Source organism: Leopardus geoffroyi, chromosome D4, assembly GCF_018350155.1.
Source record: "Leopardus geoffroyi isolate Oge1 chromosome D4, O.geoffroyi_Oge1_pat1.0, whole genome shotgun sequence".
Taxonomy (NCBI): Eukaryota; Metazoa; Chordata; class Mammalia; order Carnivora; family Felidae; genus Leopardus; species Leopardus geoffroyi.
The window spans coordinates 38,649,663-38,664,936 of NC_059342.1; the positions used below are offsets into that span (position 1 = coordinate 38,649,663).

The following is a 15,274-nucleotide window of genomic DNA, read 5'->3' on the forward strand; positions in this document are numbered from 1 at the left end:
AGTGTACATGTTAGACAACTGCTGAATAAATCAGCAGTAGGCTAAAGACACAGAATAGCTCTTAAGCTGCTGTAGAATGAGGGCAGCTTGTCCATTAGCTTGAAGAATCTCAGAAGTAACCCCTGAAACAAGCAGCCCCATCTACAGAAGAGGAGAGCAGGGACCAGTGACATCAAGCTTCCAAGTGATTTATGGGAGATCACTCAGAAGGGCTTCTGACAAAGCAGGCCTCTGTCCACCCCACTGCTGAATGCCAGGTCAAGAGACTTTATCTGTCTGGGAATGGAAGTCCTTGAAAGATTCTGAACAGGGGATCAGGACGATTAAACATCTAAAGAACACCTTCATCAGGCAGCCTGAGGCAGGAGGAGAAAGCATCACAAAAAAACAGTGCCAACAAGCAGTTAGACATCTCCCTCTCTGCCAGCTTATTCCTTCCTAATAACAATAAAAACAACAACAACAACAACAACAACAAAAACAGGCAGTGTTGATGTATGTGTGCAAGGTTCTAGACTCCTCACACAACATACATTTCATTCCCAGTACAACTCTATGAGGCGAGCACTACCATGATCTCCACTTGGTAGAGGGGAAGTTTTCCAGATTAAGAACCCTATCCAAGGTCCCAGCCTGTAAGAGGCAAAAGAGGGCTCCGACTCGGAAGGTTTGGCTCTAAATCTGCCTGTTCAGCTGCTACTGGGTTCTGTTCCTTATTCATCTGTTTAGCTGGGTCATTCCCCCAACACTTCCTGGGTACTCATATTCTAGGATATACTAAACCCTCGGTAAATACATTAAATCAGTGCCATGAAAAGTACTTGTAAAAAATATATATTATTTTGGGCTTTTCTAAAGATACGCATAAACCTGTATTTTAAAAAAAGCACATAGTATAATGAATCCAGCCTACATCTAAATGCTTCATAATTAACAAATTGTAGGGAAATAACTGCACTGTTAAATACTATAAATTCTGACACTTCAGGATTTAGGAGGAAAAGGAAACTCAATCTGAAACCAGCAGGAGAGAAAGAAAGGTTATCCTCTCTCTTACATGGCAACAGAGCAAGGGATTCCTGAAGTGTATGAACTTCTCAGGAGAAGAGGCAAAAACCTTAATGACTTGATGTACTTCTCCATCTACCAGGAGACAAATTGTGCATAATAATGACTTCTTCTACGTGTACTGTAAATGACAGGACCAGGGCAATCCATTTTGCTCATGGTTATTTATTGAAAAAAAGAAACAAAATCAAGAGCCACAGTCTTCCTCCACCCCACCCCTCGCAAATACTTAAAAAAGACTGGCTGTGTGCCAGGCACTATGCCAACTCCTTACACACAAATTTAACCTCTAAAACTAGGTCAAAGGTGATATTATCATCTCCAATTTACTGGTGAGAAAACGGAGGCAAAGGAAGATCGCGTAATGTGTCAGGTGTGTACCTGACGAAGCAAGGATCGAAGGTGGACAGACAGACTCTGGAGCCCAGGCGGTAAGCATCACACCACACTGCCTCATCGCTGAAGACTGGCGTATGGACCACTTCTCTTCTTTCCGCCCATGGCGAATATCCCACCGCCCCGCCGCCTTCCCCTTCTCCCTGAGCACCCCAGGGCTCTGTGTTCTCCTTCACCTACTGCCTGCCTGTATTCCAGCATGAGCCCGCAGCACCTGAAAGCATTTCTAGGTTTCTGTTCAGGAAACCACTTCTTTGAAGTGGTCATTTGAACCGAAGGTTCAGATCTTTTCAAAAGTAAACACTTCGCTGATGTTTATCAGTGAAACTTCTAGTAACTGGAACTTTCGGTTTTATGCAGCACAAAGACTATAACTTGTTTCTTTATTCTTTTTATTTCCTCCACAGCAGGTCTTTGGTGAATGTATCAGAGCAGAGACTGCTAACCGTCATGCTGGGAGATAATCCTAAAGGCAGGAAAAGCTTAGTCCCTGCTAAAGTATCAATTAACACGGTAATTCTCAAACTTCCGTGTGAGCCGGAATCACCAAGAAGGCTTATAAAAATCCAAACCGCGGTCCACCCCCAGGGTTTCTCATTCCATAGGTGTGGGCGGGCCCAAGCAGCTGCATTTCTAACAAGATCCCAGGTGATGCTGATGCTGCTGGTCTAGACGGCACACTTCTGAGAGCCAGTAAATTAGACCACTGGTGTGAAGGTGCTCACACCTTTTCATTCCAACGCAAAGCAGACTTACCTTGGGAAGCTCCAGATGCTGCACGTTTGTGAATGAACAGAGGTCCACAGGTGCCTCAGAAGTAGTCACACTTGGTTCGGCCTGACACAGGGAAAGAACGGCAAAATAGACAACCGGGTGTTATGTATTTTTGCTTAATAAGGGCCACTTCATCAAAATTGTTTCATGTATTAGAATTCGTTATTATTCTAACATTTCATGACGTTTATGAACATTAGACTCTCTTCAAAATACTAAGAAGGCGTGATTAGACAGCAATTGTTTTAGACCACAAATCGTTTTAGGCACAAAGCGGCTCTCAAGACTGCCTGCATTTCCTCTCAGTGAAATCTAACAGCGACCCAGCTACCAAGTGGTGAAACTCGCATTTTAAACACAGAACACGAGCAGAACCGCCATTCACTCCTTTTCACTCTGTTAGTCATCAAGCGAATTTGGGAGCTATTAAACGTTTTACTTGAAAATTACTAAAATATTCCATTTTCCTAAGGGATATATGCAGTCCCATTCATATGAAAATAAAATTTTCTCCTTTCTAATCTTGAGAAATCACTCGCTCGGTGCACCACTGTGAACGACTGCCAGTTCACCAGAACGAGCGGCCTGCATCGCGTACCGATGCGCCCAGTGTTTGTACGCTCCTTTACGGGACAGTGTTTCCGTATCTGCACCTTCTTCCACCACGATCATCACGGCTTCTCTCATTTTATGCTCTTCATTCTCTATGCCTCCTTTCACTCATCCTAAACAAGTATTGGAAGCTTTACCACATCAGAACTCCCACCAAAAACTCCAAATTCTAGACCCACTGTCTGGCCACTGCCTTCTCTTTCCTAATTTTTTTAGCCACCATTTGCTCTCTCAAAAAACACCAGTAATCACCTGACTACCAGGTCCAATGGACTCTCTTTAGTCATCTCCTCATTTGACTTCTTTGCCACACTCAAGACTGGAGAATGTACCCTTTGGCTGCTATGCAACATGCCCGCTGGTCCTTCCTCATTACTTCTGAGCACTCTTTGTTAGGCTTCCTCCTTATTGCTATTAAATAATTCTGACCTTGGCCTTCTTCTTCTTTCTAAGTGTTTTCTGTACATAAGAGCCTCAGCTCCTGTGGCTAACAAATGACAAATCTGCATCTAAGGGAATTCCTCTCTAAACTCTAGACCCAGTGTCCCGATGTACACTTCTCCCGGGCTCTTCAACAGGCACTTCGTTCTCAAGCAGCCTCAAATAGGATGTTTTCCATTTTTACAGCTATCTGCTTTTTAGTATTCTTTTTGGCAAAAGTCAGCCATCCATCAAGTCACCAAGTGAGCCAACCCAAACCTTGCTACATCTTGTCTGTTTCCTTCACCAGCCCATTTCCAGCCCCCAAAGCAGCACCAGACACAAGGCAGATACTCAGCAAACGCTTGTTGGACAAACAGATCGTCAACCACTCACTGTTCCTCACTGAGTACATTTAGTCAGGGATAAGGTGACACTAAGGTGGATCCTAAACTTCTGAAACTTCTGACATAACCATTTCTTTCTTTTCTTCTTCTTCTTCCTCCCCTTCCCTTTCCCCCTCCTCCTCCTCTTAAGTTTATCATCTTTTCCCTGCAACCTCTGATTTTTCTCTGTGCCATTTCCAAGGAAGTATTTCAAAATACAATTCTTACTGAGGTCCCCAAGGCCTCAAAGACAAAGTTTCCATCATGAGTCCCGTGGTCTGACCCTACCTCCTCTCTCTCAGTGACCCTTTCCTCACCAGGAACCCACTCCCCCGCTCCCACTATTCAGTGATGCCCTGTGATTTACATTCCTTGCATCAGCCAGAGTCCACACGCCATTCCTCAGTGCATCCCCTCAGTTTGGAAGGTTTTTGCCCCCCCCCCCACATCTTCTACTTCCGACATACACTTCATGTGTCACTTCCCCTAGTGAGTCATTGTCTCTCTCCAGAAGGAGACTTGACAACTTTTTCTACTTTCGTTATTCCCCATGCAGACGCCACTAGTGGCCTCCACGTAAGCAGTGTGCCTATTTACAGGAGTGTGTCTTGTACTAACTAGGCTATAAACTCCTTGGGGGCCAAGACTAGGAGTCATTTATCTTCAACATCCCAATAAGGGCTGTGTAATTGTTCACTGAATTAATACACAGTACATCAGTCAAAGCTTCCCAGAGAAATAGACAGAAAATACATACCTCCTTATTCTGAGAATTCTCTGAGGTAGAAGGCAAAGGTTCTACTGTATTTCCAGGACATACAGCCATCTGACTCACCGCATCTTTATTTCTAAAAGAAAGAGTATTGGTCTATCATAGCATAATGATTCATATTATATTCATTCTTTTACTTGAGGACTCAGAAGGATTATTAGAGAAAATTCTGCAACCTCAAAGACTTTGGACTATAACACTCATACATTTATAAATGTCTTATTTTCATTCAAAAGAACTCTGAATTGAAAGTCTAATCAAAAATACTTAGTAAACCAGAAAAAGAAAGTGCTTACCTGATAAAAATTATTTTTACTTTAGAAGGGGCACATTTAATGATCGAAGAAGCATTCTGATGACTTCTTCCATATAAAATCTGACCATTGATCTATGAGAAACAAATAGCATTAATTGAGCCTGAAATTTTAATTTTGCTCATTTCTTATCACCTTATCTAGCTAATATACAGGTCATTTTTTTCCTATAAAATATATGTATGTCTCTTCCAAGAACATGAACCTAACTCTGAAGGAGAGTAAAGAAAAGCTCATGTTTGAAGCCGACGTTATGATGACGTGTGTGTAGTGTGATCCCAATAGACAACAGAGGCAGCACTTGGACTGTAAAAAAAAAGCACAGCAAGCTTCCTGGAGGGCACTGGGGTTCCAGCATGTTCTGTCGAAGCAAGGGCTCTCCTGGAAGCACTAGTGACTTCCACGGATCATCAAGGGAAGTCCCTGTGGTCACAGATCTTAGTTAGTCTCAAGAATCAGGCCCTGGGATTGGCCGCTGGGAGAAGCATTCCGGCAGACCAGGGATTTGGGAAGCAGAACGTGCCCAAGCAGAACAGTACCTAATGGAAACTTCCCGTCATCTAGTCACTTAGCCCCTGCTGACTGAGCCTTCCTGGCCAAGGGAGAAGCACAGGAGTGCAAGGAAGAGTATTAAGGCAATATAAAGACACGTGGATCCCAGCCTCCAGGAGGCAAGGACAAACAACACAAGCACATGTGATTCTAAACACTATAAAGTCTGGTCCAGAAATTTATTTGGTTTGGAGGGCTGAGTTATTGTTTTTGTTATTTAGCCTTAACCTTGACCCCACCTCACCCGACCCCTATCGCTTCTACCGTTAGGAATTCAACTTCCAGAACGTCCAGTGGGTCAATCTCATTACTAAGGAGTGATTGGTCGTTTGGCTTTTCAAAAGCTCCTAATAAAAATGCAGCACACAAAAAAATGTTTTTGAAGTGTGATCTTTATTACTGTCTTGGGGCAAAAATTGTTTCTGGTGCGACACAGTCACAACCTTTTAATGGAAGTTAATGGGAACACAGACTCTACTTAGCAGAGATTTGGTTTAGAGCCAAACTTGCTGCAGCACATCTATTTTATTAGGCAAGCAACAGTTTTCTCAGTCACCATATGAGGCCCGGGTGGATTTTCTGGAAACTGATGACTCCAGTGCACCAATTCAGCAATGAATTCAGCATTTTCCATTAAGAACTTACCTCTAGAAGCTCGTCTGCAATCTGCAGTCGACCATCTTTCCCAGCTGCTCCATTTGGATCAATCCCCACTATAAAGACACTCATCCTGGATCGGTCTTTGTTTCCAGCAAGACTTAGACCCAAACCACTACGACCTTTCTCCAGTTCAATCATATGGAGCTCTCCTGTTAGGGTTCCATAACGCTCTCTGATATTTTCTACGCACAACAAAACAACAACAACAACAAATTATAGGTTAATTCACAGCCAGATGTTTTACTATGGAGGGTCATCTGGCTTCAAAAGAGCATTACTTGGACCAAAATGTAAATCCTTGGCAGTTAAGGAAAGCTAAGAAAACTCTGGTCCCCTAGGCGTCAAGACTGGGTTCATGGAGTACCCAAACTCTGAGGAATTTCTTTGCATGTAGTGTGCAGACAGTATCATGTCTAATTAATCAGTTCATCTGGGTGATCAGGCCCAAGAGATTCATTATTAACCAACTCTCAAAAGACTCTGATTAAAACAAAGCACTAGTTTATCATTCACAGAGAAGAGAACATTCTTCTCAGTGAAGGATTTATCTTCACTGATCAGTGGAGACGTCTGTCCCATAGAAAAACTGGCCTATGTGTGTCACATCATGTTGGGCAGCTGCTTGGTACATACACCCAGAATAAAGAGGATGCATTGTCTTATTGCACAGAGCCATCAGGCCAGGACAAATCAATGTACCCGTCTCAGATTTAGGACCCATGTCCTCACTAGATGAGACCATTCAACTCTCCCATCCCACATGTTCAAGAGGTACAATTTATTCTTGAATCTGAGAGGGCAAGGCTACATGGAGGTGCCCTAGGCCACAGGCCCAGATGAACAACCAGCCAGGAGCCAACACAGATTTCTAGCCATGCGAGTGAGTGACACTTAAGGCCCAGTCCAGCTGAGCCCAGTCGACCACAACACCACAACACAGTATTAAACTGTTGCCTTAAGCCCTTAAGTATTGGGGTAGCTTGTGACATGACATTCCCTTTCATGTTTTCCTCAGAGTATATTCTGGCCACCTCAACGGATTAGCAATATACTCTTATTTTATTGAAAACAGACTTAGAAAACTGCAAACTTTACAAATCTTCTCTTAGAAAATGTTACTACACAGCTGATGTCTTGCATTCCATATTGATTCTTACCTGCGCCAACTTCATAAACTGCCATTTCCTGATTCCTTCTAGAATCCAGCAGCACAAAGTTTATACCCTGTGCTTCCTAAAAGCATATACCATGGCTTTCTTAAAGGAATTATATTTTTTAAAACCGAACTTCTTAAAGCACTGATACATGAGTAACTTTTCACTAAATGTTTAATATTTCCTTATAAAAAGGCTTCTTTCATTAGAAAAACAGACACCCCAATGATCCTAAGAATAGCTGCCTTTGAATGCTTCCTGTGCTTCAGACATTGTGGTTTGCACTCATCAGACATTATCAAATTTGATGTTAGCAACCTGAGGTGAGGACTGAATTTTCAAAAGAGATATAGCCACTGGGCAAAAACTTAGAGGCAGTTAAACAACTTGCCAAAGGCCCCAGGTTTTTATCTCAACACATACTACGCTACCACCCTAGGCAAGACAATACCAGAGTTCAAGGCAAAATATGAACAGCAACCAGACTTTACAATGAGGAATGTGAGGTCTGGAGAGGGGCAATGACTTGTTCAAGACCACAAGGTGGCGGATCCTGTACTAGGTTCTGAGAGAGTGCCCTGCCCTCTTTAATGCTCATACAAATGGCAAAATGGGCTTAGCAGGAACGTTCGGTAGAGGAAAGGAAGAATATGATTTCATGCTTTGGGAATGTGGGCTGTATCCAGGCAAAACAAACAGTATTTTTTCCAAACAAAATTGCAATATATATAACTAAAGCTGAAACATACTTATCCACCCAGGGCATAAGCCTTGAGAAACCCAGAGCTACTTTAATGTCGCTATTATAACTGAATGCATCACAAAAGACAACTTACTCCAGCTGTAACCAAACTCATCCTCTTTGTCCACATCTTCTGAGACTTTGCTTGTGGATGACTGTGTATGATCGCTGCTCATTTCTTTAGACGCTGAAGAAGGGGGTGGAGGCACATTGCACAAAGGAGCCTTTTCCGGCTCTGATTCTGACTGACTGGGTGCCTGCAGGAACAAGAAGAATACAGTGGGTATGTGCAGTCTAAGGAAGACCAACTTAAGTAAAAGAAATAAAAGTATAATGTCAAAAACTGGCTTTAAAATATCTAACACATATATAATCAAAAATGTATATACAATGGTAGACAGGATTCAGGTAAAGTTTAAATATAGTAAAAAAATAGCATAATATATAATAAAAAAGTATAATTCATTAAGCTATTATTTGGTATTTTAGGCCAATAATTTTTTTCAATTTGAAGGCTTAAATGACAAGATAGAAAAAAACTGTGCAAACTTCCCCTTTTGGAAAAAAATTCTCATTCAAAAGTTTTCATAAATATGCAGGGGTCTAGGCGAGATTTTGTGTGTCTAGAAAAGTCTTCCAAGAAATTGGAAAAAAAAAATGAACAATAAGTTAATCAAACAATGAAAGGCGTTCAAAGGCTGGCAGACTGTATATAAAGAATTCTTCATCGCTACCTGAATCCTCTCTCCAAATGACTCTCTTAACAAACCCATGAAAATGAGCATTACACATGCAGGCTCATCTACCAGGGGAGCTGGTTTGTTAGCACACAGCGCATAGACTCAGATCTGAGGAACAGGTTTTAAGGGACGGCCCCATCGTTCCCTTGCCAAGGGAGTTCACAAGGTAAGTGAGAAAACACAAGAGACCACTTCATACAAACCCAGAGTACGGCATACTTGCTGTCACTTGGGGCTATCGGTCCTACTTCAAAAAAAGGGCTTGGTATCAAGCTCTTATATTGCAGATTATCAAATAGAATATTAGAGTTGGAAAGGCCTATAAGTCACTGAGCTCATTTTACTCATTTTGCAGATGAAAGACCTGAGGCCGTGAGATGATGTTGTTCAAAATCGCACCGGTACTAGATTTCTTTTACTTCTTAATCCAATGCACTTTCCATTATGCCATGCTGTCTCCTCCAACTTCCAGAGCTAGTACCTAATCCAACGCTCAGAGATACCCACTTAAAGTTCTAACCATGGTATGAAGCTGTCCCTGATGCCTTGAATCAACATTTTTCCTATTCTTCTTATTTTACCTTTTTTTCATACAAAAATCCCTCTGATATACCTCATTTTATATGTGTGATCTGGAAAAAGACTTTGATGAAAAAAAAAAAAACTTCCTATAGAACACATCAGATGATAAGCATGCATAGTTAGAAATTGTTAACTCGTGTCAAGAACCAGAATACCACAAAATACACCTAATACTACAACTATATAGCACTGAAGGTGATCTTTCTTTGTTGATTCAGAAACCACGTTAGGATGCTAAGCTGCCCCAAAATGAACCTAATAAATATCAATTACTATTTTTCTGGCAAAGTAACAGAGAGCTCATTGGTAGAGACTTAAAGGCAATAGATTTTCAAGTGACAGAATCTACTGTGTTCAAATGTTTGGTTTACACACAGCTAGCCACCCAGACAAAAACTACCACTGCAAACAAAACCCTTGTTATCTTCCCAAAGACTGTGCCATAAAACCCTCAAATCAACAATGTACAAATAAAAATGTCCAACAAACAAACAAGGTTCATTTAACATACTAAGGTAGGGACAGCGGGGGAGGCAGGGAGTGGGGGAGGGGGGAGTATGGAATTTACTTTTTTTCTGGTTAAAATAAAACAACTTCTCTATAACAAGAGAGAATATTAGCAAGTATAGGTTAAGCCCATTTGGTTTTTAAAAAGGGGGACAAAATCTGATTTAAACTTCCCATAATTTTAATAAATTTATGGATGCAAACGTTATAGATCTTGCTGCATATCTTTCCTGAGCTGTTATTTTACTTAAAAATAACAAAATCTGCCTAAAAAACTGTTCAGGGGGTGCCTGGGTGGCTCGGTCGGTTGAGCGTCCGACTTCGGCTCAGGTCACGATCTCACGGTCCGTGAGTTCGAGCCCCGCGTCGGGCTCTGGGCTGATGGCTCAGAGCCTGGAGCCTGCTTCTGATTCTGTGTCTCCCTCTCTCTCTGTCCCTCCCCCGTTCATGCTCTGTCTCTCTCTGTCTCAAAAATAAATAAAAACGTTAAAAAAAAAATTAAAAAAAAAAAACTGTTCAGGAACTGACTTAGGCACACCATGTTCATACCGTGAGTAAACTAAAACGGTGGGTCCTCACATTACTGACTCATCATAAAGGGAATACAAGCCTGTTATTTATATTCACTAAAGGGGCAAGCAATTAGGTGTTCTATTTTACTATTCCCGAAAACCCTCCTTCTGAATGAGATCATGTAATTAGCTTGTGGTTGACACTTAGATTTATTAACGAAAATACAATTCTTTAACAGAGATTGTTTAGCCTTCATTGGCAAAAAATGCAAAGTGCACTTGAGATCACTCCATGCCATGTATGCACACAAGTGTAACACACACATAGCACACGGTAACACACCTACTTACTCATGAAAATTTCACACTGAGACAAACCTTAAATGGTGTGGGAGCAAAAGGGTTAGTTGGGGAACAACGGAAGATAACTCTACTTGAATTCTGTAATTCCTATAGTAACAGAAAACATATTCCTTCAGATACAACATCTTTGGTTATCCATATTACAATAACATGAAAACCCAATGAATATTCATAAAATGCTTCCTGAAACTGTTGAGAGCTTTCTTCCTTATCATGATCAAATTATCATATAGAGATTCTTGTAAGTAAGTTTTTGTTTCAATTCTGGGTTTATAATTTCATCAGAATATGAGACCATCCAAGTATAGGTTTATAAGCATTGAAACAGGGGCATGTTTCCTCATTCAGGCATTTATATGGACACACTTTATGAATATTCAACATACTCCTGCATACACACAATTATTTGTGGAGTGATTAACTTACAGAAGGGCTTTTTTAGGACCACCTTGTAGAAGTCTGAGAAGGATTTAAATCAATACAAGGCTTTAAATAAATTATGTGTGAAAGTACTTCATACATTTGGCAACTAACAAAAATTCAAATATCAGAAAATTTAACTCACACCAAAATATAGGAAAGGCACTGGACTCACGATTCTCCCTTACTGTTCAGAAGGGCCATCTAATTTCAGCTATAAAAATGAATATGCTCTGGCAAAAAAAAATGTGCTTATGAAAGGATCTGCATGCCCACTCCAAACACACAGTTTTGCTTTTTTTTTTTTTTCCCTGCCCCAATTTAGTAAACAGTGAACTAGGACAAAGGCACAACAAAGAACGAAACATTTGCAAAAGGCAACGAATGGCAAGACAATGGCATTATCCAACCTTGTCAGCGTTGAACTGAAGAGAATCAGCAAATGGGTTAGTGCTGCTGAAGTTGTACTTAGGGTAAAGGTTGTGCGGCAAGGAAGACAAAGGGGATTTCTAAAAGGAAACATAAGAGGCGCTGAGCGCAAAAGAAATATATTGAAAACAACTCAAGTTTTAAGAACAAAGTACTGATTTAAATAACAGTGTGAAATTACTAGATCCAGTCAGATCTAGTCATTAAGAGCAACATCGTATTAAACAGTCTAGAACTAAAGGTTAACCTCTAGCGATCTGGATCTACACCTCGACCTAAATCTGGCCACGAACTACGTAGGATATGAGGTGGTGAAACTGATACCGCATTTCTTTTATTTTCACTGTCACAGACAGATGCACATACACGTTGCCCAATCTATGTATTCATGTATGTCCCATGCATATCAGTAAACAGGTTTCAAGACGAAAACCATAAATGTTTCTTGTTTACATTTAAAAGCAAAGTATGCTTCTATTGTAAAACAAAAAAGAAACAGTCTATCTGCTGCAGAATGCAAATTAAACTTTTGTCTGCTAGTTCACTGGTAACCTTCATGATTCTTTTATCTTGTTTCCCAGGAAGGAAAATTTTCAAACTTAGATTGGATACTAAGGTTACATCAGGTCAATAGGATTTTTCCCTTTAAAAAGGGAAATCAACAATTTTAAATAAATGAACCACCCTACAGTGGTGTTCTTTATTTCTGCCCTTTTCTTTTTTTTTTGTGGAGGTAGAAACATTGATTTTTAAAAGTTTCCTATAAAAGTTCCCATATGAGAGGGAATTTATGAGGCTATGCATATACTGAAGTCCTGCCTTAGAGTGTTTCTCACAGATTTTGTGGCTTGCTTGAGATACTCCCTGAGCTAGGACTACTGGAGTTGAATATATGTATTAAAGGCAGGATGACTGCCAGATAGAATTTAGCATTTTCATAGTTTAAAAAAAATGAAAGTAATTTCCTTAGCACAATAAATTCTTCTCCTTCTTTTCATACCCGCTATCTTCTTCTTTTATTGACTGTATCTTTCAGGGGAAATTGCAGACATTTAAAATTCATTTTGGCTCCAATTAAATGTTTGTGTTACTTCTGTCTATAAAAAAGCCCTACTGGCAAGCATCAAGAGTAGGGAGAGGTTGTCATGTGACGCCACCCTGTACGGGAGAACACTCTGGAAAGGCTCTATCCTCAGTACGCCTGTACTAAAGCTTATGCCACATTACCCTTTCAATCTGCTCTTCCTGCAATGTTTTTCCTACAGAGGGAAGATGGGAAAAAGAAATGGGCACAATGACATTTCTGCTCATCTCAACTTTCTCTCTGCTTTTCAGTTTAAATGTCAACTCCTGCTTTACAAAAGAAAAGATCACGAATGCCAAGGAACGCGACCGTTTATTAAGGGTGGGAGAAATGACTAGGCAGAGATTAAAATCATATTCTAGGCAAAATAATTCCATGCTGTGGAAGGTGGAAATTATTTCTGATCCTCATACATGGAATTTTTGGGTTTTAAAGTTCCTTTATAATTCTATAGAATAATAAAAAAAACATAATGGTAAGAAATGGAATATTTAATGAGAGCTCTCCTTTCCTGTTTTGCTTTTTTTTTTTTTTTTTTTTTTTAATTTGCAGCTCCTACATAGGATTAGAATTTGGCCCTGATAGCAGAGTATAAAGTACAGCATGAGTACAGCAAATGGAGTGGTAGATCTATTACTATGAAGAGATTTATAGGAACAGGCCATATTCTTTACTAAAAAATCAATGATGAAACTTCTACTTATAGTTCGAAGGGCTGATAAAAACGAAAATGTTATTAACTAAGACAAAGCATAGGAAAGACAAAACCATTCTCTAGTCCATATTAATAGGGTCTGTCCACCCTTTGGTATGACCATGTGGTCCAACGGATGGAACTGTCAGTAATAATAAGTACAGAATATATTATTAATTATCATGAGGATTATTATCATCATTCTCAGTTCTGGGAAATTCTGATTCTTGAATAGTCTAGGTGCCAAAGAGATTGACTATCTTTTCATCCTATGTACAGGATTTTTTTGAAGTTTTATTGTATCTACAAAGAAAACATTTTCCATTAAGAGAGTCTTCTGTATTGGTGATTTTTTTCCCCTTTAGATTACTGGAAACATGATTATTTCCACAAGGAAGTAAACCACTGAAAATAGACCTCGTTTTAAACGCAAAAGTGATTCTGATTTCCCAAAGCTGAATGCGTATGAAGAGGAGGAAAAATATCTTTCCCCTATTCATCTGAAGTTCTCAGCTCGATCTCTGTAATAAAAAATGGGATTAACAAGAGAAAAGTACTTATGTTGATTTAATGTTAACTTTCACATGACACATGATCTGAATGACACAGAGCCTTCATTAGATAATGAAGAACTGAAGCAATAGTTAGACTTGAGGTTTTTTACAGGAGGTTTGCTTAAGAGTGGGAAGTCATGGAAAATATGATGGGACAAAAAGAGTATGAACACAGTAGGGAAACTGAGGAAAACTTAGGAAGGTCTCTTCGTTCAGATTCTTCCCAGTGTCCCTCTGTCTTTGGAGGCAGGGATGTTCCTTTCCTCCAGGTATGGGGAGGGCGCCTCTCAGAGGAAGGTTTTACGACCTGCATCAGGGGAGAAGGGGGAGGTCTGAGTCCTTCCAGCACCTGCCTTTTCCTAAATTCCTTTGGCTTAAAATATTCAGTATTCTCTATTTTGGGGTAGCATACTCTGAATCCTGTCACACATAACTTGACTAAACATGTCACTCTAAGAAAGATTTATCCTGGAGTAATTGCTATAACATCAAGAGTCATTATACCTCAGATAATAAAATAGCGGTATTTTCCAGGTGTATGAGAAAATATCTTCCCAGCTCATTAGAAACTATGACCAGCATTGAAAGAAATGTCTGCAGTTTAAGTTTTTAAAACTAATATGAAGAATCCTATTCAGCAGTTTACAGTACTGTCCTGCATGATATGCAACTTGGAAATTAAAAATAAAACAAAGGAATAAAACCTACCCACGTACAAAAAAAAAATGGTTTTAACTTAAACAGCCATTTGCCAACATCATCATTCTGTATCTACATTGGACACGACAAATGGAAACAAATGTGGAAAGATTTGTAGTTATTTAAACAAACTGAATACCATTTGAAGAGAATTGCAGCATGGTGCAGCCCTACCATTTGGCAGATTTTCTCATCTGAATGGGCAATTATTACCTAACAATAAACAACGGAATGATTAAAAACTGCAGATGTGAAGATAACTGCTCACATGAAGAACGACTAAATTCATTTCTTACAGTAAACCCAGACCAGAGCTACACCTGTCTTGACAACAGAAGGACCGACAGGATAAATCTGGTCACTTCGAATTCCACTGCACAGAATACTGACGAGTCACTTTTGCTGACCTCATCTACGGAGCTGCCTGCTACTCTCTTTCCATCATCTGAGCACTGATTTCTTGTATTCTTGATTTTAAAGTTATAAAATAATTACCTATGTTAAGTTTTAGAAGGTTCTTTTAACTTCCCTCACATATGTTGACATTTTTCTTTTAAATAAAGCTAATTAATGAGCAGATATTTGAAAGACAACCAGTATGGCAGGGTCTTTTTGTGTTTTGTTTTCTTTTTACTAAAATCCAGAAGTTAGAACCTCTGTGAACTTCAGAACATTTAGGAAGCTCCTGAAATGATACGCAAACTTTTCAGTGAATGTGTATGGCTCTGAAGAACTTTCCAAGGGGTATGGTTAAGAACTGCTGTACATGAAAATAAGCTTTTTCAGTGAGACCTAAAGAAGGAATAGCTAAAAAAAACAGTTGTAAACTCTTGACATCGT

General features: G+C 39.9%; 1 protein-coding gene across 21 annotated transcripts in view; it reads right to left on the reverse strand.

Moving 5' to 3' along the window:
- MPDZ (multiple PDZ domain crumbs cell polarity complex component) overlaps window positions 1-15,274 on the reverse strand; it is a 164,342-nt gene that overhangs the window by 24,590 nt on the left and 124,478 nt on the right. For 8 of the 21 annotated variants that reach the window (XM_045469461.1, XM_045469450.1, XM_045469459.1 and 5 more), the window contains 5 exons: window positions 7,945-8,107; window positions 5,940-6,136; window positions 4,725-4,816; window positions 4,414-4,504; window positions 2,221-2,301 (listed from right to left, as the gene is read on the reverse strand). In XM_045469461.1, coding sequence (XP_045325417.1) covers window positions 2,221-2,301; window positions 4,414-4,504; window positions 4,725-4,816; window positions 5,940-6,136; window positions 7,945-8,107 — 624 coding nt within the window. Of the gene's footprint in view, window positions 1-2,220; window positions 2,302-4,413; window positions 4,505-4,724; window positions 4,817-5,939; window positions 6,137-7,944; window positions 8,108-10,569; window positions 10,642-11,384; window positions 11,484-15,274 lie in introns of all 21 variants that reach the window. The other 13 variants (XM_045469453.1, XM_045469454.1, XM_045469451.1 and 10 more) reach the window with 2 other exon arrangements.